General features: G+C 40.8%; 1 protein-coding gene and 1 long non-coding RNA gene across 2 annotated transcripts; one reads left to right on the forward strand and one right to left on the reverse strand.

The window, feature by feature from the left end:
* Positions 1-3301: 3301 nt before the first annotated feature.
* On the reverse strand, positions 3302-9702 carry EXOSC4 (exosome component 4). Its single transcript, XM_020995160.2, has 3 exons — positions 9437-9702; positions 5209-5415; positions 3302-3699 (listed from the first exon to the last, which is right to left on the reverse strand). Exons 1-3 carry the CDS (start codon positions 9605-9607, stop codon positions 3340-3342), a joined length of 738 nt encoding a protein of 245 aa, XP_020850819.1. The 5' UTR covers positions 9608-9702; the 3' UTR covers positions 3302-3339.
* A 135-nt stretch (positions 9703-9837) lies between these two features.
* On the forward strand, positions 9838-27129 carry LOC144457056 (uncharacterized). The gene is made up of 2 exons (XR_013486371.1): positions 9838-11864; positions 15565-27129. It is a non-coding gene; the product is annotated as an uncharacterized LOC144457056 (long non-coding RNA).
* The last annotated feature ends 537 nt before the right edge of the window (positions 27130-27666 follow it).

Below are 27666 nucleotides of genomic sequence, written 5' to 3' on the forward strand. Positions count from 1 at the left end.
TAGGACGTGTGTCCAATCCTGCTTCGTCTGCTTCAGATAAGTGAGGTTCATTTGATGCTTGCTCCTGCTTCCCTTCTTCTCTTTGTATATTCTTTCTTCTTATTCACCCCAATTAGGAGAAATAGCAAATTCCACTCCCTTATTCCTCTTTTCTATACTAGTATATTCCTTTTAACCCTTCTTTTTATTTCCCCTTTTTAAACTCAAACAGAACCCATCCACCCCTCAGGATGTTTTTTCTTAAAACCTCTCAAAATCCTTTAAAGACACAAAGGTTCTGAAGGGGCTCTTGTTTCTTCTCTATTAGAATGTTAGCACTACATCATCAATTGGCCTCTTCCAATTGCTCACATAAATTTACCTTCCTAGGTTTTCTTGGACTTTCGTATTTGTATTTCAGAATTCCTTCTCAGCTCTGGTGTTTTTCTCAAAGATTCTTGAAAGTACTCTGTTTCATTAATGGTCCACTTCCCACTCCCCTGCCCACCCTCTTCATGCCCTATGATTATGCTCAGCTTTACAGAGTAAATTATCCTTGGTTGTATGGTCATATCTCTTGCTTTTTGCAGTATCATATTCCAAGATCTCCTCTCATTTTTAGTAAAAAGTTTCCAGATCTCGTGTGATCCTGACTGTGGTTCCTTGTTACTTGAACTCTTTTTTAATGGATGCCTGCTATATTTTTCCTTTGATGTAAAAGCTCTAGATTTTGGTCATGACATTCCTGGGACTTCTCCTTTAGGATTCCTTTCTGGAGGTGATCAGTGAATCTTTCTATCTTCATTTTACCCTTTGGTTCTAACAGATCTGGGCATTTTTCATTTACGATTTCTTGAAATATAGTGGGGATTTTAAAAAAATCATGGTTTTCAGGGAATCCAATGATTCTTCAAGTCTCTCTCCTTCACCTTTCCCCCATGTCAGTGTTTTTAATAGATGTTATGTTTTCTTCCACTCTTTCAGTCTTTTGATTTTGTTCTATTATTTGTTGCTGTCACATGGAGTCATTTTGTTTGCTCTGTTCTAGTTTTCTGGGAGCCCATTATTTGGATAAAGTTCACCACTTTGTCTTCTAAGCTATTCATTCTTTTAATTCTTTCCTCCAGAGCTTTTAATCTTTTACGTATTTATGTAATCCTTGTGGAATATCCATTTTCATTTACACACTGCTTGACCTTATTATGAAGTTACTTGTTCCTTTTTGGGATCCCTAGATCTATAATAATTTTTGTAGTGATTGGTGTTTTCTTTGATTTACTCATCTCTCCAGCTTTAGTTCTTGAATTGAAGCTCTGTGCCAGGGCTGAGTTCTGCATCATGCTATGAGGTGGAATACTTTGTGCTGTTTGGTTCACCTTAGGTCCCCTGGGTTCCTCCACTGAACTCTACCTTCTGTGGCTAGGCCCTCCTTGGATCTTTGAGTTTCAGAGTAATGGGTCTTCAGAGTCCTACATGATATCTCAGGACAAGAGTGCTATGGGCTCAGAGCCTTTAGAGGCCTGTGCTGTCCTGCTCTGAGCACTACTGTGCTGCTGTAATCACTATCACTCCCTAGGGCTTTCTTGGGAGAGGGGGGAGAGATGAAAGGCAACTCTGTTCTTCCTACCTTTGGGCAGAGAGCATTCCATCTCTCACTGTCTCTGGGAGAGTGGAAGGATATACTGAGCTGTGTGAGAGGGGGCTTTCCTATCACCAACAGGCTTCTGTTTTTTGTTTGTTTGTGTAGTTCTCAGGTGGGAAGTCACTTACAGTAGTTTCTCATTGGATTTCTTGATCATTATTCAGTATTGTGTGAATTTCAGGTTTTTGCTAGACTAGGTATGTGGGAGGTGAGTGGTTTGCCACCATTCAGGAAGCCCTCTTGGCTGAAAATCTCAAGTTTCTCAAAGGACCTTGTATACATTTTCCCCTTATACTTTTCTTATCACTTATATCATACTTATTTGTGTATGTGTCATATCCCCCCATTAGACCATAAGCACTCTAAAGGTAGGTACTGCACTGATTTTCATCTTTATATGCCCTGCTCTGAGCATATAGTAAATACATTAATTGATACTTCACACCCATTTTCACTTGGTTCTCCCTCCGAGTCTACAGCATTACTGTATCTTTAAAGGCCAAAGGAATATTGAGAAAAGGCAGTTTGTGCTAGCAGATGGTAGGTCTGTTGAAAAACATCCTTCTATAAGGTGCTTCTCCTAACAGAGTCAGGGAATATATCTTATCTTTGCTCTATAAAGAAATCTGTGGAGAAGTCTCTGAGGAGAAATTTCTTTTTTGTTAGAATATTTTAAACTTGGTGTTCTAAAGAAACAGAATTCTACAAAGAATCTGTGAGAAGTCAGCAAACACAGTATAGTCTAGAAAGATTACCAAATAGAGGGCAAAGAAAAAGGATGATTCTAGCTTATTTCCCAAGAGAATGAATGATTCTAGCTCTTATTTTGAAGAGAAATAGGAAGAAAATTCTTAAGAGATTTTAACCCATATCTAGAGTGAACTGAATGTTGATACTGTATTTCTGGAACTGAATGAGTCATTTACTTTTTTTTTTTTTAGGCAATTGGGGTTAAGTGACTTGCCCAGGCTCACACAGCTAGTAAGTGTCAAGTGTTTGGTCTGAAGCCGAATTTGAACTCAGGTCCTCCTGAATTCAGGGCCGGTGCTCTATCCACTGCACCACCTAGCTGCCCTGACTCATTTACTTTTATACAAGGGGTTTGAGGTGACCCTGGCTATGAATTTTTCTAGAGTCAAAATACTGTAAATGTTTCTATTAGTTGCTGTTTTAGTTAAAGACTTATGTGAATTCAGTAATTTTAATATTTGGTCACTATACAGAAAAATGAGTAATTACCACTGGGAAAGGAGGTTTCTCCAGTTCATTAAACAATTGACATTCAATGAAGTGGGTAGGAACAGAGCTAATTAATGAGATATCCATTTTATGAATTAGTAAGAAATTATTCACCCATGCTCCTGGATTGCTTTAGCACTGGGTGTGATCACATTAAATACAGCAACAAGTCAAGTGGTAGGCTAAGGGGTGACCCCTTTTAAGCTTCACTGACCCCTATAAACCTTCCTACACTTATTAAATTGAAAGGCCATGCCTATATCTCAAACACTGCTTCAATACGTACTGCTACCCTTAGAAGGCTTCCATGTATAGAGCCCATCTATCCTATGGGGTCTCAAACAACCATCCCTGAAGGGAGGAAAGACTGTTGCCCCTGTGGAGAAAAGGATCTTGTGATGACAGAAATGCAGAGTGAAGGCAATGGAGGTACTGGCCTCATTAGGGAAAGAATGAAAGACTTTATTACAGGGTCAGGGTCAGTCTCCAAGGAGCAGGGCAGCCTCTCGGACATGCTGCCTGACCACTCGGTCCAATAAGGCATGAACATCTCGGGCAGCCTGGGAAGCTGCTTCTAGTACCTGCTGCAGGTGGTCTTCATGGAGCCGGGCATCCATCTCTAGCAGGGCAAGCTGGCCGGAGGCGGGTAGCAGGGCCAGAGCCACCTGTGGTCCACCCGCTGCCTCCTCCACATGGCTCAGGTCAGCCAGGGCTGTGCCATCCACGAAGCCAGCCGAACAGGCACACACAAAATCTCTCATTGGGATCCCTGCGTCCAACACGGCTAATGTAGCTGCATTCACACAAGCTGCATAATTACCACCATCTGCCTGCAGCACCTAAGGTCACATGGAAAAAGGATTTAGAAGTAGAAGGGTCTTTCTGATCTAATTCCTTCATTTTATTTTATTTATTCATTTTTTTTTAAGCTCCTTCATTTTAAAAGGAAAAAAGTGAATCCCAGAGTACCTGATCCAAGGCATTGAAGAAAGCCTATCCTTTGTCTATTGGAGTCATCCTCCACCTGGACATATCCTGAATCCTCTCCTAACCCCCAGCCTCTCCCTCCAGCTACCAGTGTCTTCCTTCCAAAATCACCTTATATTTATTTTGTTTGTATCCATCAGTGGAAACATTTCCCCCAACAGAAATGTACGCTCCTTAAAGGCAGGGACTGTTTCATTTTTCTCTTACTTTCTAGCCCCTGGTACTGTACCTAGCACATAATCTCTTAATAAATGCTTGTTGGGGCAGCTGTGTGGCACAGTGGATAGAGCACCGGCCCTGAAGTCAGGAGGACCTGAGTCCAAATCCTGCCTCAGACACATAACACTTACTAGCTGTGTGACTGCTGGGTAAATCACTTAACCTCAATTGCCTCACCAAAAAAAAAAAAAGCTTACTGATTCAATGACTTATTCATCCTGTACCTTCCTTTTTACCCTCTCCACCTCCCACCCCCTTCCCCAAATTGGTTCCTATCTGTCCTTTCCATCTTACTTAAGAAATCCTGTCTATCCTCCCAGGCTCAGTTCAGATGTCACTTCCTCCAGGAAGTTTTCCGTGATCCCCTCTTCATCTTGGACAGGGTGTGAGTGCCACCATCTGAGATCCCAAAGGACACTTTCAACACTCACAACTCTAGTCACATCCTATCTCGTACTATGGTTATTTGTGAGAATAATACTTCCACACTCTATCCAGGCAGCCCCACCATAGCAAGGGTGATGTCTCCTCCTCTGATGCTATATATACTCCTGATAAGAGTGTCTGGGCTCACAGATGGTATGCACACTGCAGTGGGGCTGGGGGAGGATGAGAAGCAAATCTGTCCTGTGGTATCCCCTCCAGTAGCTAGAGCCTCTTGGCAGTGGAGGAGAAAGAGTCCACTGAGCTTCATGGGGGCAGGGACCATATCTAGCAAAGGGTTAAGAGACCTGAGGTCAAGTCTAGCTCTACCACTAAACTGCCTATGGGATGCTGGGCAAGCCGTCACCATCTCTGGACTCCCTTTCCTCTTCTGTCCCATGTCCTGGTTCTGATACTCTGTTATGCTAACTACTTTCACAGGATTTACTTTGTTTCATCCTCAAAGGAGCCCTGTGAAGGAGATGAGAGGGCTTTAACACCCCATCTGACAAATAAATAAACTGAGGCTTAAAAAAAAGGAGCTTGTCCAAGGTTTGGAGGGTCAGAAGTGGTATTAGAAACCACGTCTGCTGACTCAGGGCTCTCTCAAGAAGACCGAGACCTTCCTAAATACCTACCTGATTTATACCACCCTGCCTTATCTAACCCAAGGTCTACTACTTCCAACCTATTCTCCCAATATAAATCTGCACTTTTACCTGGACATAGATGTCAATCTGGGAGCGAGGGTAGAGCTGGGTCAGGATGGCAGCCTCAAAGGTTTGCCTCAGCTGGAGTCCCATTTCACAGGCCTTGCGGTCCCCATGTGGCCGTCGCTTTCGTTCCCCAGTGCTGAAGGTAGCCATGCTATATTGGCAGTTCACCAGTGCTCGGTCTGGCAATGCTCTTGACCGAGAGCCCCGCATCTAAGCAAATTGGGGAGGGGAGACATAGGAATGTATTAAGTAGGAACTGTGGGGGTCATTCCCCACCCCAACCTGCCTTTTACCAAGTCCTGGAGAATAGCTTCCTAGTCAGATGAGTGACAAAGCCAATACATTATAGAAGAAAGGTCCCAAGGAATAAGGAGACCCAGGTTTTAATAGAAAGCCTAATAACTTATGTGACTTTTAGCAAGTTCCTTAAGCTTTCTGGGAAGGATTCCTCATTTTTCAAGTGAAGAGGGGAGGGGAAATAACTTTTAAGGTCCCTTCTAGGGCTAACATTCTGTATTCTTATGATACTCTAACTCCTGATACACTGGGATCATCCTAAAGTCTTTATTTCAATATTCAAGACTCCTCTACCCCATCAATGATTTTCTCCTTCCATTAATACCCATATTCACTTCAATACATAATGACCTATCACCTCGTAGATCCTGGCTTATCAACACCCAGGGAATTCTCCTTGATTAACCTTACTCCTGCCCTTCATGGAATTATTTCCACCATTCTCATCCTATAGTTGTTTCCCAAGGGAATGAGGAAGTACCTGAGATTCCTCCTTACACCCTTCCTCAGTGGGTTCTCTTTATCCTTTTCCCCTTCTGCTTCTGTTTACAGAAAGGGGTTAGAAGGGGCTGAGAAGATGAGCCAATCTAGGGCCATGAGTTCCACAGAATGATTCCCTCCAGGGAGGTCTCAGCATCTGTGAGCAGAGCTTGTCTTCTGAGGTCGGAAGGGTCTGACTTTGTCAGGGAGTAGGGGGTAATTATTATATCTCTTATCATATATTAACCCCCATCCCTATGGGGTGTGTATATGTGTGTGTGTAAACACACGAACACACTCTTGCGAACACATACACACACACATTTTCTGGGATGAAAGATCATCTTTGGGCCAGATTGTTCCTGTTTTGGGGTTCCAGTAGCCTTGAGGAAGGAACTTCTGCCTAAATTCTGGGGGCCCAGACGGGGGAGGTCAATATGTGAGCAGACACATGGCAGGTGCAGACACACAGGAGGCATAGACTGGAGATGAGACCAGCTGGTGAAAGTGAAGTTCAACTGACAGTTCTTATTTCATTGCCCCTACTTTTTCCAGAGGACCACGCTGGGAAATTTTCACCTGATTCCTCAAAGTGAGGAAGACCTGAGGTCAAATCCCATCTCCCACATATACTGGCTCTGGGACCTCCTGACTTCTTTGAAGACTCAGCTAATGCTCTACCTTCTACAAGAAATCTTTTTCCAATCTCCTTTAATGCCAGTGCCTTCCCTCTACTGACTAAATCTAATTTATGTTTATATGTTGTTTGTACATAATTGCATGTTGTCTAGTCTTTTACCTTTCTTTGTATCCTTAATGCTTAGTATAGTCCCTGGCACATAGTAGATGCTTATATGAGAAAGACAGGAATTTAAGAATACCTTGAAAGACCAAGCAAAATTTTTGGTCAATTGACTTCTAGGCAATTAAACCCTTCTAGAGTTTAATGTTTATTGGCTGACCGACTGACCAGGGCAAGACCCTTAAAGTCACCATGCCCCAGACAACTCTTTAATCAGTTAGCAGTCATTTATCAGGGGAGGTAACAAGTGAATCTAAGTATATGCAGAATAAATACAAAGAAGGGAAAGAGGGCACTAGCAGTGAGGGGGATCAAGAAAGGTTTCAAAGAAAAGATGCTGCTTGAGCAGAGTCTTGAAGGGAGTTGGACATTTTGGGGGTGGAGGTGAGGAGAGAGTCATTTAAGGCATGGGGGTTGGCTAGATCAAAAACTGAGGGAAGGGAGATGGGGGAAGGGAGCTGTGTGAGACAGCTAGGTGGCAAAGTGGATTAGAGTGCCAGGCCTGGGGTCTGGAAGACTGGAGTTCAAATCCAGCCTCAGACACTTCTTAGCTGTGTGACCCTGGGCAAGTCACTTAACCCTGCTGGCCTCGGTTTCCTCATCAGTAAAAAGAGGTGGAGATGGAAATGGCAAACCACTCCAGTATCTCTGCCAAAAAAAACCCAAATGGAGTCATGAAGAGTCAGACACAACTGAACTACAACAGTAAATAGTGCCTATTACGTGCCAGGGACAACACTAAGTGCTTTTTTACAAATATTATCTCATTTAATCCTTACAACAACCCTGGAACGTAGGTATAGTATTATTATGATCCTCAATTTACAGCTAAGGAAACTGAGGGTAACTTTCCCAGGGTCACACAGCTAGTGTTAGGTCTGAGTCCAGACCCAGAACTCTATCCACTGTGTTACCTAGCTGCCTGAAGTTTACTGAGTAGTCAGATTTGCCCTTAAGGAAAATCACTGGCAGCAGGTACGGTAAGGTGCAGAGCAGGCTTAGATCTGTATTGATAATGAGAGTTTCCTTGCTGGGAGTCCCATATACCAAGGAAATCACAGGTTCAGCCCAATGGCATATATAATAATTATACAGCTCTCATATCTATTCTGCCTGTCCTCATGGCTTCCAAGGGAGGTAAGCAGTTTGAGTGATGAGGATGGGATCTAGACCCCAAAAAAGAAAAACCCTGGACTCTCCCACAAGGCCAAATCTCTGGCATTAGCCTGAGGCTACAATCCCATGTCCTTGGGCCATTTCCCACCCTTAATCCTATCTAGGCTCTATTCTCCCTCAGCTACCCTTGGTGTTCTATTACCTTACAGACTACTTAGCCATTCCTCCATCCCTCCCATAGTCTTTCTGTATATAAGGTCCATTTTGTCTTCATTAAGATGCTTAGATTCTTATAATCTAGCCAATAGCTTACTAATGTTCAGACTCCTTAAGAGTCTGCCCAATATGACTGACCTTCTAATAAACCTTGTCTTTGGCTGAAAGAAGGCTTGGGTTGACCTGTGATGTGATTTTGGGGTCCCAGCGCCTCTAAACACCTAAAGTGCAACATGAGGACTATTAGAAAAACTTTCCTAGAAAGGGAGACTTCCCAAAGCATTAGATTTGACCATGTTAACTTTCTGCTCAATGTGTTTCAATGGCCCTCCGGGACCAGTTAATAAGCACTAATTAAATGTTTACTATATGCCACCCACTTTGCATATACCTGGTCCCTCTCTGTCCTCACAGTCTAATGGTGTACATAATGTGCAAACAACTATGTTCATACAAGATATACACAGTATATAACAGAGGTAATCTCCGAGGGAAGGTGCTGGGTTGGGAGAATGGGAAAAGGAAATGGATGCCTAGGGCCAGGGAGCCAGTCCAAAGAGAATGTGGAACTTGAGCTAATCTCAAAGGAACCCAGGATCAAATAGAAAACTCTCTTTTTGGCATTTGAAGCCCTTTACAACTTGGCCCCTTCCTGCCTTTCTAGCCTTCTTACACGAGATGCCTCTCCATTCACGTTAGGATGCAGCTGAAATGGCCTATTTTGCACTCGCCCCTCACCGCTAGAGTGGTCTGTCCCTACACCTGCAACAGAAGCTCCTTCCAGTTCTCTATGTCTACTCTAGTATCTAGGCTGTGGTTTAAATTTAACGTGTTGTCCTGCCCATTAGAACGTAAGCCCCTTGAAGGCAGAGTCTGGTTTTTTTGGCTTTTTGTTTTTGTTTTGTTTTTGGCCTTTCTTTGTATTCCTTGCACTCACCAAGTAGCCCAGCACACAATAAGAGCTTAATAAATGCCCGCAGGCTTTCTCTGGTCTCTCAGAGTAGGGCGCAGCAGTCTGTGGTGAATGTGGGTGAGGAGGTGGGGGTGGAGATCAGATTCAGAAATTACATCATTGTAAAATCCCGCAGCCTCAACTCTCCATCCCAGTTTTCTTCCCTAAAGAACCGCACCTCCCTCTTGCCCCCGCAGCAACTCCCCTTTCACAAGGAAGGTTGCGATTGGTCCGGGACCCCTTGAGGTCACGCCCCCTTCCCAATGCAGAGGGAGCTCTTTTTCAAGGAAGGCTGCGATTGGTCCGGGACCCCGTGCGGTTACTGCCCTCTTCTCCCTCCCGACAAGCATCCTGAAGTCGCCTCGCACCTCGTGGGGTCCGTAGACCACGGCCAGCGCTTTAGTGTTGCCTTGTTCGATGTAGGCCGAACCATCGGCCTGCGCGAAGACCCCCATCCGTGCTTGGATCTTGCGCAGCTCTCCAGCTCGTCGCCCGTCCACGCGGTAACCCTGATCCGACAGCAGCTCCAGGCCCGCCATGCTTGTTGTAGCTTCTTCTAACCTACCTCGACTACACCTCCCGGCGGCCCCTACTACTTCCTGTTTCTATCTCCGCTTTCCGGCGGCCCTCACTTCCGGCCTTTAGCCCTTTCAGACACCGACAGGGTCACGGTGGAAGGAGGTCAGAAGCCATCTAGTCCAACCCCTTCGTTTTTACAGAGGAGGAGACTGAAGCCCAGAGAAGCAGAGGGACTTGTTGGAGGCCTCCCAGCTAAGTGGTGGCAAGGCTGGGATTGGAAATAACGTCCTGTCACTCCGGCTGCTGCGCCCCCTCCTGCCCAGACTACATTTCCTAGCGGCCCCTGCGCCGCAGCAGCTTCTAGCTTCCGGTCCCTGGGGCTCAGCCCACGGACGGTCTTCAATGGGGCGCGGACTTCGAGTGCAGATCCCCTGCCGACGGTCCTGGCGCTCGGCTCGCTTTAAAGACCATTGGCTCGAGGGCAGAGGATCAGTTTGGTTTAAAATCCAGCCTCTTTGACTCAAAGCTGTGTGACCTCGGACAAGTCGCTTTGTCTCTCTGATCCTCAGTTTCCTCACCTGTAAAATAAGGCAGTTGGACTGGGTACCCTCCACGGTCCCGTAAAACTCTCGATCCAGGGTGATACGGTAATTGACCGTCTGAAAAATGAGAGACAGTTCTGACAATGCCCGCCCCCCCCCCCCTTATTGTAGGGAAACCATTGAGTCAGCCGTGAAGGACCATCTATAGAAATGGTAGTTGATTTTATAATGTGGTATGCAGTTAAATCTGACAGCCTTCCTTAAGTGCCTGCTCTGTCAGTCAGTCAGCAAACATTAATTAAGTACTTTACTACGTGACCAGACACTGCAAAGCGCTTGGGATGCACAGAAAAGCAACAATATGGCCTCTTCCCTTTAAGAAGCTCACCCTCTGATGGAGACGCATCAAGCCAAAAATTATCTGTTGCAAGATATATATACTGTGTAAATTAAAGGTAGTCTCAGGGAAGGAACTAGAAGTAGGGAGGACCAGGAAGGGCCTCCTGCAGAAGGTGGGATTTGAGCTGAGTCTTGAAGGACAGGAAAGCCAGGAGTAGAGGGAGCAAAGCATTCCAGGCTTGAGGAAGAGCCATTGCAAAGGTGCAGAATCAGGAGATAATTTTGAGTCAGGAGATAGAATGTTCTGAAGGAAGGAGCAGTAAGAAGGCCAGTATGCTTCTGATCACAGAGTACTAGTGGAAGGGAATGTCAGCCACTGGGGAGACAAATACAGTGGACATTCTATGGACATAAACTATATGTATACATGTTAAGTAAGCACAAAATAATTTGAGGGAGGGTCTCCAGTAACTGGGGTAACAGATGGCTATACCAGCCAGATACTAGTACCTTTGGGACATGAGTGATAACTAAGGTATGAAAAAAAATGGCAGGATCCAAAAAGATCTTTCAAGTTTGGGATGATTGGCCAAATCTAATACTTAAGAATTTCATATGAAAGAATGGAAGTTCTAAGCTAAGTTTCCAAAAATAACAAGTCCAGGAATTTGGGGATGGGGCAGGGTCAGAGACTACACCAGAGTACTTAAGGGAAGGGGATAGACATGTGTATAGTGCCTATTATGGACTAGGGCTGTGCTAAGGACTTTTTTTAAAAAATAGATATTATCTCATTTGATCTTAGAATAACCCTGGGAAGTAGGTGCTATTATACCCATTTATAGTTGAAAGAACAGAGGCAAACAGATGATAAGTGAATGGCCCAGGGTCACACAAAGTCTGAAAGCAAATTTGAACTCGGACCTCTCTGATTCCAGGCTCAGATTCTACTGTCCATCTAGCTGCCTCTAGTTAATGTGAAAAGTGAAAAGTATGGGAGGGGGAAGGAGAGAGGTGTTCCTAGATTATAAACTGTATGAACCATAATATGAAATCACAATTGGAAAAAGCTAGGGAAAGAGTACCCCTTGAAAGCTTAGCCCAATTCCAGACTCAAGAGTTGGAGGAAGAGGCACCTGGGCCAACCCAAGAGGGCCAGGGATACACCGCCCCCAATACCCTGTTAAATCCTTTTGCGTCTGTGAATGAGAGCTGGGACCAGAACATTGGAGAAGAAGGTGTAGTACAGTAAAATCCCAAATCTAAATGATGTAACTTTGTTGAAGATTGCATGCTGGACTTCAGAGATTATCTAGTCCAACTTCTTGTGTTACTGAAGACCTAACAGAGGCCCAGACAAAGTAAATGGCTTGCCTCTGGCTACTAAGTGAAAGAGGTAGGAGAATGAAAAGAACATTCGTTGACTGTTGTGTACAAAGCAGTGGGCTAGGACAGATAGAGTTTAGACTAGAGACAGTCTCCTGTCTTTATGGAAGGAGAAGAAGAGACAAAGATTTATTAAGGCTTCTATGTGCTAAATGCTGAGGACAGAAAGAAAGGTAAACTCACTGTTCTGAACTCCGAGAGCTCCTACCTCAATGGATAAGGCAACATGCAAACAGGTAGAATATACATACAGGATAAATAAAGGTGACCTCAGAGGGAAGGCACTAGATAGGGAGAAAAGAGAGAGGGGCACATGAGGAAAGGCCTCTTGCCAAAGGTGGAATTTGAACTACATCTTGAAGGGAGGCCACGGGATGGAGGTGAGGAAGGAGAGTGTTCTACACAAGTGAGATAACCAGCAATAAGGTATAGAGTTGTGACAGTACAAAAAATCTGAGACATAGTTTCTGGGTAATTAATCACTTTATTAATCATGCTACAATATAATTAATACAAAGGGTCAGTGACACTGAAATGCCAAAGACCCCCTCATGGAATCCATTCAATGCTTATATACCCTTGGAAGAGTGGGTGTTCTGAGGGTGGCAATCTACTCTGATTGGTTAACAAATAATCAGAGAGAATGAATATTATAATGAGAGGTGGATCTATTCTTTAGATCATGTTAATTATTCCAAATCACCCCCAGCCTTGGGCAATCTAGACAAAAAATCTGCCCCCTCTGCCAAAATCTGCCTGAGTGGAACACATTGGGCTGGAATTCATCTTACATTAAATTCTTTGTAAGGTTTTCTAGTTGGGTGAGGCAACAACTCCACCTAGATAAGATGGTCTGGGTAGGGTAAATTTTTGGGAAAGGTCAGAGATCTCTGAAATAATCAAGGCGCAGTGTCCTATGAGGGACAGCAAGGAGGCTAGTGTGGCTAGATTAGAGCATATGTGGAAAGAAGGAAAGAGTAAGAAGATGGAAGGGACCTAGTTATAAAGGGCTTCAAAAGCCAAACAGGATCTAATCCTAGAGATAAAAGGGAGCCATTGGAATTTATATGCAGTGGGTATTGAAGGGGATGGTGATAACATGGTTGGACCCACAGTTCAGGAAAATCACTGTGGTGGCTGAATGGAAGATGGATTGGAGTGTGAAAAGATGATGCAGGCAGACCCACCACAGCCTATTGCACTGGTCCTGGGGTGAGGTGATGAGGTTCTGCACTAGAGTGGTGACAGTCAGAAGGGAGAAGGAGACGTACAGGAGAAATATTGTATAGGTAGAATTGTCAAGACAGCACCTTGGAGATGTGGAGTGAGGAAATGAAGATGGCTCTAAGGTTGCATGCATAGATGACCAGGAGAATGGTGCTGTCCTTGATAGTAATAGGGAAATTTAGAAGAGGAAGGGTTTTGGAGTGAAAGATTTTGGACACAGATTTTTGGATGTTTAAGGGACATCCAGTAGATTTCCAGTTGTTCATCTGTTTTCAAAGAAGACAGATGACGTCATGGGGTGATGTCTTGACTTGTGCATGAATTAGATATAAGTGAGGCAGAGTTGTACAGAGTCATCAGCCTCACTCTCTCAGAGTCATCAAAGTCCAATGGTAGGACAAAAGTCAGGATGACTGATGATTGCCTGGGATGCAGTGGGTGACCTTGGCATTTCAATGTCGATTGAGCTCTAAGTGCTCCACAGTGCCTCCTTCATGGCCTTTGGAACAAATTATTTTCATCCACCCATTCCACCAGGGGAAGTCTTCATGTGCTTGGGGTAGACATCCCCCCAACTCACTGATGAGTTTGAGGCCTGTCAGTCACCCTCAACCTCGTTTAGGCCATCTGCCAAGAGAGTTTTACTGGGGTGTGGCTGCTGTGCATGCTACAGCTTTTTGGAGGCACAGGTGAGAGTTGAATGCCAGGTGGACACCAAAGGTGGATGAGCAGCCCTGAAAAGGGCTTGGCAACCCTCTCAGAGAAGGTGCTAGGCCTCCCTGAACACAGGGTTGGTGAATCCAGACTGGAGTTCAGGAGAGAGCTCAGGACTGGATAGATCTAAAAGTCATTTGCATAGAGATGATAATTGAACTCTTGGAAACTGATGAGATCATCAAGTGAGAAAGTAAGAGAAGAGAAAATAGTGAGTGAGCTCGAATTGGAGGAAAATCTGACAAAGAAGACCTAGAAGTAGCTAGACAGCTAAGAGGAGAACTAGAACAGAACAGTGTCATAAAAACCAGGGAGGAGAGAGTATCTAGGAGGAAATGGTCACCAACAGTGTCAAAGGCTGCAGAGAAGTGAGGAAAAGAAAACCACAGATAATAATAAAAGTAATAATAATAACAATGTTATTCAGTCGTGCCCAACTCTGCATGACCCCATGGACCATGGTGTTTATGGAATTTTCCTGGCAAAGATCCTAGAGTGGTTTGCTATTTCTTTCTTCAGGAGATTAAGGTAAACAGAAGTTAAATGATTTGCCCAGGGTCACACAGCTAGTACGTGTCTTAGATCACATTCAAACTCAGATCCACACTCCAGGCTCAGTACTCTATCCACTTAAACATTAGCTGTCTCCAATAATAACAATAACTAACATTTATATAGCACTTACAGGATTGCAAAGTGCTTTATGTATATTAGCTCATTTGATGTAACTTTGATGCAAAATGTTCCCTAGTAAAGAGATACAAAGTTTGGGGCAGCTAAGGTGGCACAGTGGATAGGCCCTAGAGTCAGGAGGACCTGAGTTCAAATCAGCTTCAAATACCAAACACTTGACACTTACTAGCTGTGAGATCCTGGGGAAGCCACTTAACCCCAATTGCCTTAAAAAAAAAGAGAGAGAGATACAAAGTTTCAGGTGAGGTCAGAGGAGAGCCTTTCTTTTTAATTAATTTTTCTTTTTTTCCCCTTAATAATATTTTATTTTTTCCCAATTAGGTATAAAGATAGTTTTCAACATTAATTTTTGTAAAATTTTGAGTTCCAAGTTTTCCCCCTTCCCCCATCCACAAGATAGCAAGCAATTTGATATAAGTTATACATGTAAAATCATGTTAAACATATTTGCACGTTTTGTGAAAGAAGAATCAAAAAGGGGATCAAAAGGGAAAAACCACAAGAAAGAAAAAACAAAAAACAAGTGAAAAATAGTATGCTTTGATCTGCATTCAGACTCCATTGTTCTTTCTCTGAATGTGGTTAGCATTTTCCATCATAAGTTTTTTGGAATTGTCTTGGATCATTGTATTGCTGAGAAGACCTAAGTCTGTCATAGTTAGTCATCGCACAGTGTTGCTGTTGCTGTTTACAATGTTCTCCTGGCTCTGCTCACTGAGGAAAAGCTTTCTAAAGGAGTATTTGAGCTTGGCTTTAAAGAATGAATAGGATTTAGGAGAAGGGGAGGGCAGACATTTGGAAACACACAAGCAGTAGTAGGAGAGCCCAGTACATATTTATCCAGTTTGGCCGCAGTGTTGAGTGTCTGGAGGGGAGTAATGAGATAACTGGTAAGGTGGAGTGGTGCCTGATCTTAGAAGATCCGACAAAGGTGTTTGCTCACATCACCCAAAGAGGGTCAATATCTTTCTTTATCTTAAGACCACCTGGAATTCTTAAAATAAAATCTAATTATAGATTGTGTCTAGGTTTTCTCAAAATGTGGATGCAGGTAACAGTCCTTATCTCCCTTGCAGGCATTCAATGTACATTATGAGTAATTGGAATATGTATTATGCGTAATTGGCATGGAACAGCTTTTACTTCACCAACCAGCGAAAATACACAAGATGTGAAGAACTGAAATTTCTTTACCCTGAAATGTCACTCGAGCCCAGGAAATCACACATTGGAAGCATCCTCTGCCCCTGCATCACTCCCTCTGATTGGATTGCTCCTTCCAGAACCTCCATTTAAGGAGGATTCCCAAAGGATTAAGGATGATAACAAGGGGTAACTCCTCCCTATTGTCCTCCCCACCCAGCTGAAGTGGTGGTGGTGGGGCAGCTTCTCTTTGAAGAAAGGATTGAAGATGTCAGTGGTAGGCTGGAGGTCCCTTTGTTTAACTCTAGGAGTGAGGGGAGTGGTTCAAGAGGAAAGGTTGCTTGGTTGCTCAATTCTGGAATGTTACCCTAGACTGTATTTTAGGGTATTTTTTCCTCGTTCAAGATTCCTACCTGAAATTGTCTTGGGGCAGAGTCACGTTGGAGGGCATGGGGCACTGTGCCAGTCTGGACATTTCTCTTTCCAAGCTAGTGTGAAAAATGATTATTAATAACTAATATCTTGGACATTTAGACTTCCCCCAGTCCCCTTCTTCCAAAGTCCTCACTTTAAGTTCAGTTTTTTTTCAGAAGGATATTAATGATAATGAGATTGCATTAACTCTTTATCCTGGTCAGCCCCCACATAAATTTGAGTCATTTAATCTTAGGTAGGGAAGCCCATTGTGTTATATTCAAACTTGGGTGGAGACAGATTCTTTTGTCTAGATAGCCCAAGGCTGGGAACAGTCTGGTATGGCTGTGAGTGGTCTGGTTTAGAGATACTTTCTCTGTCCTGGGGTGAAGGAGTGACATCAGCCCCTGTTGGAATTGTGGGCCCTAAACCCAAAGGGAGCTCAGTTCCGGACTGGCTTGAGAGAAATAAACACTGATACAACTGTGTGGGACAAAGACCACTTACTCAAAATCGAAACAAAGACTTAGATACCTTGAAAGCAGAAAGGAGTTTATTGCTTTCTCATGAGAAAGGGTACTGCTCCCTGTCGCCATTGCCGGCCAGGAGAGTGTGAATTGGTCACAGAAAGGAAGCCCTAACTCGAGCTTCTCCTCCCTAGCCCCCTTTCCCTTATCCCATCGGCTGGGCTTTCAGGGGGCACAATCTATTCACAGAAATCTAGAAAAAAGGCAGTTACACAAGTTTGCCCAGAGACAAGAAAAGGCGGGAAGTTTTGCAAGGGCAAGCAGTTCAGGTTGGGGGTAGGGCTGTTCTTTCTGCTACATGCTTAAAAACAGGGTCTGAGCGGGAGAGGGTTTTGAAAACAATACAAGAACTATTAACAAGAACTATTGACCCTTTGAGGAGGCTTCACTTCTGAGAGATTATCTCTCACACAACCTAATCCTGTTTGTCTTTTTCAAACCAAATTCTGAAGGTTGATATTTTGGTGCTGTGACTCCAATGGGACAAGTGGCTGGAGACTGGACCCTTCCCTTGACAGTGCTGGGACTAGGCACCCAGGACATGTTCTCCTGAAACTTCCAGCTCTGGCCTATTTGGTACAGTCTGAATTTTTCTCTCTGAGCTGGCTCTGGGGGCAAAGACCACTTGCATAGGTAAATGGATATCCTCTGTAATTAGGTCATGGTGAGTCATTCTGATGACTACAAGTATTGCCAGTACTGGTGTAGTCATGGGTTAGTTAGCTAAAGATAACCCTGAATTTTGACTGGTCTAAATTGGTTTATCTTAAAAAACAAACTGAGCATAAAAGCCAATAAGAAAATTAGATTTGCACACTTTGTTGTTTGTATCTGTCTTGTTAGTTTGTCTTTGTGTCTCATGTTTGTGCTGAAAGATTTGGATTTATTTATTTAATTTGTTCTGAAAGATTTAAAATGCAGCCAGAAAAACTTCTAAGGGCTGTAGTTAGAGAGTACACTGGGAAAGATTTATTAAGTTTGCTAACTTTCTGAGGGAGATTATGTTATAAGATAAGAGGAAAAGCTGATAAGAGGGTTTTTTTTGTTGGGCAGGGACTCCCAACATTGGCCAATATGGGTCTATGAAAATGAAGTTAGATAATTGAAGTTGTAGAACTGCTAAAAACATCTTAGTAGATTCTGGAGGTTGACAGAAGATTGTTAGAAATGTGAACTCTTCTTTAATTCCCTAGGGTTATGGATTTAATTGTTAAAAGACTGATATAAAGAAAATAATAATCAGTAGCAGATTCGTAACTGAGTTAGGGTGTCTCGGTATTTTAAGATTGCAGGATCTAACGCCATGGTAGGTAGTTAAAGTGCGTTGTTTTGACTTCAATTCAGAAATAGAAACTGTAAAGGAAAAGATTTTTAGAAATCAATCTGTAACCAGCTATAGCCCAAGAGTAAGGTTAGATGATCAGCTGGTTAATCACGTCCACCTACCTTTCAAGATAATCTGTAGGAAGGCCTTATTAAATCCAACACTACATAAATACTGGCTATGGTAAAGATAGTGGTTGTTTAAGTAACTCTGAAAGTTCTGGAGGTTTCTGCCAGTGTAAACTGGCCACATCCTGTCAGCATTTTATTAAATTGAATTCCTTAGGTCTCTTTGCCTGGCCCCAAAGCAGCAATACAACTCAGAGAATGTTAGGATATTTTAGCCCAGCACATTTTAAGCTAACCTGATGATAACAGATGTGATTTCAAATTGTTTGTAAAACTGTATATGCATTTCCTAGTATATGCAGCTTGAAATTCTGTAGATGAGGAGAATGGAGAGCTGGAATGCTTAGGGCAGATCTTTATCTGCTAAGTCTCAAAAGGGGGGTTGTGGACCCCAACTCTTTCAGGAAGTAGAGGAAAAGGTTATTCAGAGCTATGAATTGTCATCATGTGTCTTTAAAAAATAAAAGGAAATATATTAATTTATGGATAATGGATAATAATCTTTTCTTTTAAGGTGCTAAGAATATTAGGCTTTAAAAATTAAAATGTTACCATTTGTGATTATCCACATATAATTTAATATATAATATATAATATAATTTAGTATATTTAATATAACTGATATCATTTTATCATATCAAATCAATATTTCATTTTATCATGTCAAATCAATATATTATATCAAATCAATATAAATTGATTTCATTTTAAGTCAAAATCTGTTCTAAAGGAAATAAGAACAGGGTTTGAGAGTGCTCTCCCTATCAAGATTATTATGGAAATTACAGCTTAACACAAAAAAAATTTGTTATTTGGCATTAAGAATTTTACTAGCTGTATGGCCCCAAGAAAGTTCCTCAGTTTATCTGTAAGAGGATAGTAATAGAACCCACCTCCCAGATTGTTGTGAGGATCACATGACTGTAAAGTGCTTTACATTTACATTTTATTTAAATCTTTAATTAGATGTAATTGCTTTATTAGAAATGCCAATGGTGATGTGATGAATTATTTTCTGTTAAGGTAATTTGGAAGTATATCCAATTAGGTTTTGTTTCAAGTTTTAAATACATGATATTGTTTATGGTTACATTTCTAAATTTCCTTATATTGTATAATTTGGTAAACAATTATATTCACCTATGTTGTTATAAAAGCAGTTTCTCTTAAAACCTAGATGTTGTTAGATTAAGAACTGTACTGTCAAAAAAAAAAAGAGAGAGTGAATAGGTGATAGGTCATTCTGGCAGCCCTGCTGACCATGTGTTGTAATATTATGAAGTACTGTAATTTAAGAAATCACCAACTTCCAAGTTTTGTCTATGTTTAAAAGGAAGTTTCACCTAAAATTATTTGGCTATCTCTTATGAAAATTATGAGATTGTTAACTAAGTTATTTGGAATTATTGTTTTAATCAAGTATTTACAAAGGTAATTATACAAAGAAAAGACCTTGTAAAGTATTCTTATCAATCCTGAGCAAGAGTTTCCTGTGTGGTAGAATTCCTACTGAGTAAATGGGAATCCTTGCACAAAATAGGGTTATGATTTTCAAGTCTGCTTCATATATATATATGTTAATTAGGAGGTTATGAACTACCACATTCACTATGTGAGATTCCAGAATATAATTATTTTCTTGATTTCTAGTGATATGTTGAGGAAATTTTTAAAGACCTGGTAAGTTTTGTTGTTGTGATAAGGCCCATTTAATTGGGTATGTTCTTCTTGGCTTATAAAAACTGAATCTCCTCCCCATTACGAATACCTTTTTGACTAGAAAATTTAGGTAATTAGGAAATTTTGTGGTAATTATGAATTTAGTTTATTACTTTGGGGATTTATTTATGTTGCTTCAAATATATTTTTCACCAACTTAGTCTTGATAAATTCCAATTTTAAACATTTTTCTTTTTGCTTTAAGATTGAAAGAGAGATCTATCATTTTAGAGGTTTCCAACTAATTTACTTTATAGAAGTTTAGTGGTTATTCCTCTTAACATCAGGGTAAATTTTAAGCTGTTTTTAAGAAAGGAAAATATTTTTGCAAAGAAATGCTTTGTAAAAAATCTTTTGTGTGATTTTTAGAAGGCCTAAATTTTCATTTGCAAGCTGATTTATTATGATAAAAAAATTTGATATTGATAACAATTGTGTCAAAACGTACTCTGAATTTCCAAGTTTTATTCCTAGATTTGTTGTGTCCTTGGACTGGCCTTAAATGAGTGTTTTCAGAGAAACAGAGTCAGAGTCAGCAGGTCATTGGAAGCATTAGAAATCTAAGGCTAGTGATTAATACGAAAGCATCTGAATTACTGTAATGAGTTGTAAGTGGGAAAGATGTTGCTGTTTTGATCTGAATTTATAGTCATTCCATGGCCTAATCAAGAGTTAGAATTATTAGTGTTTGAACTTACCATGTAAATGATTCAGCTTCTGAAGTATGTTGTTCTTTCAGATTGAGTATAATTAGAGAAGGGTAAACAAGCTTGAGAAACAAAGATGTAAATCTATTCAGTTGTGAGGTTAAATTCAGGAGCCTCTTTTGTTTTTGTTTTAAGGAATAGGATTTCAGTACAGGCAGTTTATGTTAGTGAAGAGTAGTAACTTATGAGCTATCTTGTGTTATCTCAATGGGAAATCTGATTTTACTTATGTTTATCATTTGATCTAGAATTAGTACCAGTGTAGAAATGTATGCAAACTACTTAAGACTCACCTTACAGATGTTCTCGTTCTTTAAAGGGATTCTTCAAGCAGTAATATTTTTCTGTGATGAATCTCTTACTGTTACCAATGTGGGATTATAGTCAGATATGAGATCCTTGAGAGCTGAACTCTGATTACTGGAACTTGCTATTCAGGACCTTATGGGACTATTAACTGATGTCATTCTGAGTCTGACTCCAGGTATGATCATCAAGGAATGCTATTGAGCCAAAGATCCGTGATGCCAGCAATCTTGTGGGGTTTTCAAGGGAGTGTTCTCATGGGAAAGGCTGGAAGAATGACTATTTGCATGAGCTGAGGTAGGATTCTCCTGACTCAATTTACCCAATATGACACATGGAATGAAAAATATCTCACTTGGCTGACTTTAAGCCTGGCTCAGTGCAGTTGACCATCTACATAACTTTTGCCTGGAATTGACATGAAGTTACGGTATTATTCCCTTACTGTACAGTTATGTCCCTATTCTTTTATGGCAAATTTCTATAATCATTTCAGATAATCAATATGAACACAATATTAAATCTTTCTCTTATAAGTTAATACTGAACCATATCTGAGTTGCTACAGTAAGAGGCAAGTATAAGATTTGAGCTATTTGGTCTAGAATTTTAGACCTTTTGATATTCAAACAATTAACTGGTTAAGTATTTAACCTTGATGTCTGTTACTAGTTATGTTCCTGTATAAGTCAGGGTCCTTTAATTCCTCATAATGGTATGGGGATAATTTGGTCAAAGTCTTATGAAACCAGGATATGATTCTGTTATTAATATCATAACTGTCTCAGTTCTGTTACAATTAGTTATCTTAGAAGAAGAATGGCTTGTGGTCTCTCTTGTAAATGCTGTAAAAGAAACAACTACTTTAATTAGGGGTTATTTATTTGAACATGGCTAGAAGTTAGAAATGTTTTATTATAAATAACTTACTTGATATGTACTGTTTTAAAATTGATTACTCAAGGGGCAGCTAGGTGGCACAGTGGATAGAGCACTGGCCCTGAAGTCAGGAGGTCCTGAGTTCAAATGTGGCCTCAGACCAAGCATTTGACACTTATTAGCTGTGTGACCCTGGGCAAGTCACTTAACCCCAATTGCCTAAAAATAAAAAAATAAATAAAATTGATTACTCAATATATTTATGTATCTCATCCCTGAACCTTTTGTTACAATTGTAGTTAATCTGGCAACTTTTAAATGAATTCATTTGTGTATTGGAGTCCATCTTCTTATAAAAAGTATTCTGTTATTAATTCCTTAGTGGAATCTCATCCTCCTAATGAGGGAATGAATAATGCAGTGTATAAAAACTGGGTTCTAATTTTCTGTTTTTATTTGAGTTTCTTAGATATATTGACATGACAGTTGGCTATCTTAAAAATGTAAGTTCCGTGGTCTGAAAGGTTCTAAATTTGTTTTATAGTGATAGAGACCTAAGGATTGAGCTAACTTTCATTATTTGACCTGATTATTGGCAAAGTATTTAAAATTGTGTTAAGACCAATTTTATAGGAGATTTTTCACAAAGAATGAGGATCTCTACAAGTGACCTAAGTCTGAGAAGACAGTAAGCTGGAAACTGCTTTGACCATACCCACACCAGAGAACTTCATCAGATGGTATCCCAAGAACCAGACAACTGTATGAGATGAGACTTCTGAGCCCTAAATGGACAATTTTACTCACTGCTTACTTTTTCCCTTTGCGTCTTTTCTTTTTTTTGGCTAGGCAATGGGGTTAAGTGACTTGCCCAGGGTCACACAGCTAGTAAGTGTTATGTGTCTGAGGTCGGATTTGAACTCAGGTCCTTCTGAATCCAGGGCCAGTGCTCTATCCACTGCATCACCTAGCTACCCCACCCCTTGCATCTTTTATCTGTAAGGTTTACAAAGGGGACTGTTCCTTTTGGTTTTGTCAATGTGTCAATCAATTTCTCCCCCTTTTTTGCCCCCTCACATTGTTACCCATCATAAGTCCCAAAACCCTTGATGAGGTGTTGACCATATCAGTTAGTGATTCATTGAGAAGCTACTCCTCTCATTAGAATTAGATGGGGGAATGTGAAAAATGATTATTAATAACCAATATCTTGGAGATTCAGAACTTTCCCCCAGCCCCCTTCTTCCAAAGTCTTCACTTTAAGTTCAGTTTTTCTTCAGAAGGATATTAATGATGATGAGATTGCATTGGCTCTCCTTATCCTGTCCAGCCAGTTTGGAAAGTCCATTGTGTCCTACTCAAGCTTGGGTGGAGACAGATTCTTTTGTTTACATAGCCCAAGGCTGGAAAATAGCCTGTGGCTAGGAGTGGTCTGATATGGCTGGAAGTGGTCTGGTATAGAGATATTTTCTCTGTCCAGGGGTGAGGGAATGACATCAGCCCATGTTGGAAGGTGTGAGCTCCACTTTATTTATTCTAAGAAAGAGACAAATGAAATTGTGGGGGAGGGGGTGTCCACGGCTTAATTTCTCTCAAGATGGCTTGACGTGGATTGCATGGGAGTTCAGTCCAAAACTGAGCCCCCCTAAGGGGGCCAGTTCAGAACTGGCTCAAAAGGGATTTTTGGGGTACAGCGTTCTATACCCTTTCAACAGGGACTCATATTAACCCACCATCATTCCGTACCACTCCCAACTTCCATCTATTTGGGATGTGTCTCCACCCAAGCCTCAGTAGGATAAAATCAATTCAGTTTTGGATCAGATTTGACCAGAATAAGAAGATTCAGGGGCAGCTAGGTGGTGCAGTGGATAGAGCACAGGCCCTGAAGTCAGGAGGACCTGTGTTCAAATCTAGCCTCAGACCAAACACTTGACACTTACTAGCTTTGTGACCCTGGGCAAGTCCCTTAACCCCAACAATACAATCTCATTATCAGTGATGTCCTTCTGAAGAACTTTTAAGCAGAAGGCTGAGGAGTGGAGCTCTGACTCTACAAGACACAGATTACCAAGAGAAATCATTTTTCACATTCCCCCATCTGATTCTAATGAGAGGCTTAGCCTTCTCAATGAATCACTAACTGATATGGTCAACACTTCTTCAAGGAGTTTTGGGGACTTGTAATAATAAGGGAGAGGGGAGGGAGAAATTGATGGATTGCATTGACAAATCCAAAGGGGGCAGTCCCCTTACTTAGTACAGATACAGAAACCCAAAGAGAAAAAGTAACAATAATCAGTCCATTTAAGGCATCTCTTACAGCTGTCAGGTTTTCGGGACATCATCTGGTGAAGTTTTCTAGTTTGAGCACTGTTCAAGCAGTGTCCAGCAGACTGTCTTCTTGTAGAGATCCTCTTTCTTGTGTTTACTGTCGTACAAGATTGATCTTAACACAATTTTAAATTACCTTGCCAATAACCGGATCATTTCTAAATCACCTTCATACATCTCATCAATATGTTGAAACTACAACGTGAAATCACCTTATATATTTTCATAATAGCCAAGATTTCAAATGAAAAATCTGCTCTAGTAGTAAATATCAGTATTATGATTATTATTTGTTTATAACCAAATATACTTCATTAAATGTTGTTTTCAAAAAAAAATTTTTACATCCTTTTTTTTAAAAGGCCCAATTCATATGCGACAAAATTCAGATTAAAAATTGAGAAATACAGTAATAACACAGATAATAAACTTCAGATGATATCAGTTATATTTTCAGATTATCATACATAGAAATTATTGGTCTTATTATTTTTGGTACTTTAATAATTACATTAAATTAGAGACATAATAGTAATGTCATGTCTAGCATATGCCAGTCATTATAAAATCATGTGATACAACATCCCTGGGAAGTGGGTTCCACTATTGTCCCCTTATAGAACAGTAAACTGAGGTAAATAGACTTAAATAAAATCTGGATTTATAATCGCTAATGATAAACATTTAAAAAATTTTTAAAGTCCAATACTCTTTGCCCTTTAAAAAGAAATATTATCCACAAATTCATATATTCCCTTAAAAAAAAGACTTATGGTTGTATATTCCCAGCTCTGAATAACTCCCCCCCCTTTTTTTTCCTGCTTCCTTAAGAGAGCTAAAGTCCAGTCTCCATTTTTGAGGCTTATTAGATTAAAAAAAAAACTACCCTAAGCATTTCATCCTCCTGGGAGTTTCAGGTTGATGCAGATAAGTTTTACAAACAGTTTAAAATCACCTGTAATCATTAGGTTAGCTAAGAGTTTGGCCCAGGCAAAGAGACCTGAGGAATTTAAATCAATGCTGACAGGATGTGGTCAGTTTCCCCCAGGCAGAAACCTCCAAAGCTTAATAATTAATTGAACAGTACTTTTAATAATAATCTCAAATCACAATAACCAATATCTTTGTCATAGCTGATATTTATGTAAGGTTAGATTTAATAAGGCCTTCCTACAGGCTTATCATAAAAGGCAGGTGGTCTTCTAACCCTCTATAACTTTTTTGGTTTTCAAATCAAGCTACAAAATTTTCATTTGCAGTCCTTCTACTTAAAACAAAATCAAACTTCCTTACACCTTCCTCAGCTTGCTTGTACCCTCTGAAGCTGGCACAAAGGCACTCAGAACAAGCATCCAAGGATTGGAGGTTGAGGTTTAGAGCACATGGGCTTGCTTTGGACCACCCCAATCCCTTCAATTCCCAAACCATTTTTTCTCTACCCATTGCTTAAATCTTTATTCCTCTTTCCTAAATTTTCAAACCCTTTAATCAGACTGCCTCCTCTTTCCTTTACATTCCAAATTAAAAGAAAATTATACTCGCCCCACTTTCAGTCCTGCTTCTCTTCAGCTGTTAGAATTCGAAGGAGTTAACGCCTAACACTTTATAAATCAAGAGAGATGTATTTTCCCCACACCCCTCACAAACAGCTTTTATAATGTTAATGCTTAAAAGACAGAAAAACCTTTATTTTTGCAGTTTTAAACGTATTGCTTTAATATCAGATATATTGGGGAGAGGGGATGCAAAGATACTTTTCTAGATTTAATTTAAACATAAAGTATAAACTTTAGCTTTGGATCTTATTAAACCAAATTCAAACCCTTAGCTTTTCCCTCTCTGTATTTTAGATCCTTATCAATAAAGGCTTCTTGCTGTTCTGATTTTACCTTCCACTAACTTCTAGGAGAGTCTCTCTCAGCTTTTTGATTCCATTATTCATTATCTAACTTTATTCTGGTATCCCAACTTGACCAGTGTTGGGGAGCCCCCCAAAAAACAAAAGAATCTTAATCTCCCACTGAAAGCCTAAGGTGGAAGTTATTTTCCAATGTTCTCTCTCTAATTACAGATCTTAGAAGTTGTTTTTTTTTTTCTGGCTGCATTTTAAATCTTTTACCATAAACATGAAATATTTTACAAACACACACGGGCAGAAACAGCTTGACAAGACAAAGTGCATACTAATGTAATTTTCTTGTTGGCTTTCTAGGCTTAGTTTGTTTTTATGATTAACCAATTTAGCTTTCAACCAATTCAGATTACAGTACAATTTACTGGTCAAAATTTAGAGTTATTACATGCCAATTAGAGAGGATATCTGTCAGAGGAGACTATTTTTTTTAAGGTCCTCGACCCCAGAGCCACTTGGAGAAAAAAGAAAATGGACTGCAACCTAAAAAGGAGAGGTCTGATAGATAAGAAGCAGGGATTTTCAGGATAAAACTTAACCACCCTTCAGGGCTAGGACTTCAGGAAAAAAATCCTGTGGGCACCAAGCCCCAGCACTGTTGGGATGAAAGTGTACCCCTAAATACAAGTCCATATCTGAGTCACAGCACCTTTAATGTGAATCTTAATTTATTCATTCTAAGAAAGAGACAAACAACATTGGGGTGCGTGTGTCCACAGTTTAATTTCCCTCAAGCTAGCTTGACATGCATTGCATGAGAGTTCAGTCCAAAACTGGGCTCCCCTAAGGGCCCTTTCAACAGGGCCTCATTTCAACCCACCATCATTTCAGTCTACTCTCAGCCTCCATCTATCTAAGATCTGTCTCCACCCAAGCCTCAGTAGGATAAAATCAATTCAGGTTTGGGTCAGGTTTGACCAGGATAAGAAGACTCAATGCAATCTCATTATCAGAGATGTCTTGAAGAACTTTGAAGCAGAAGGCTGGCAGGGTGGAGATCGGAGTCTCCAAGACATAGATTACCAAGAGAAATAATTTTTCACAAAGGCTATATAAGCTGTGGAACCCAAACTGAAAGGGAGCTCAGTTTCAAACTGGCTCCCATGCATGGACACATGCATGCTGCCTGCTTTGAGAGAAATAAGCATGGATACAACCTAATCCTATTTTTCTTTCTTAGACTGAATTCTAAAGGTTGATGCTAGAAATGGATTGTATGTAGATTAATATTAAATTAACTAAAAAATGCTTTTGGCATGAGCCTAAATCACAGAATACAGTACTGGGCTAGTGTGTGTGTGTGTGTGTGTGTGTGTATTTTTTTAACAATAAGTACCATGTAGGATTATGAGTGCTTTGTAAAAGGCACTGGCGAATTGAAAGCTGTTATATTCATATCCAGGCCTGGATGCCACACTTCAGGATGCACTGGAATTCATTTAGGGCAGGAGTTTTTAACCTTTTTTGTGTCCTGGACCCCTTGGACAGTCTGGTGAAGCCTATGGACTCTTCTCAGAGTAGTGATTTGAAGTGCACAAAATAAAATACCGAGGATTGCAGAGGAAACCAATTATATTGAAATACAATTTTACAGAACTCTAGCTTAAGAACGCTTGATTTAGAGGAACATAATGAGGCTGACAAATGAGTGGAGACAATGGCATGAGAGGATCTATGGCGGGAAGTAGGGCTATTTAGCCTAGAGATGACAAGATGAGATGACAAAATGATGAGGCATCTAGGTGGTGAAGTGGCTAAGAAGGCTGGACTTTGGAGTCCAGAAAA

This window comes from Phascolarctos cinereus, unplaced genomic scaffold (assembly GCF_003287225.1).
Source record: "Phascolarctos cinereus isolate Bilbo 61053 unplaced genomic scaffold, phaCin_HiC Scaffold_4;HRSCAF=312, whole genome shotgun sequence".
Taxonomy (NCBI): Eukaryota; Metazoa; Chordata; class Mammalia; order Diprotodontia; family Phascolarctidae; genus Phascolarctos; species Phascolarctos cinereus.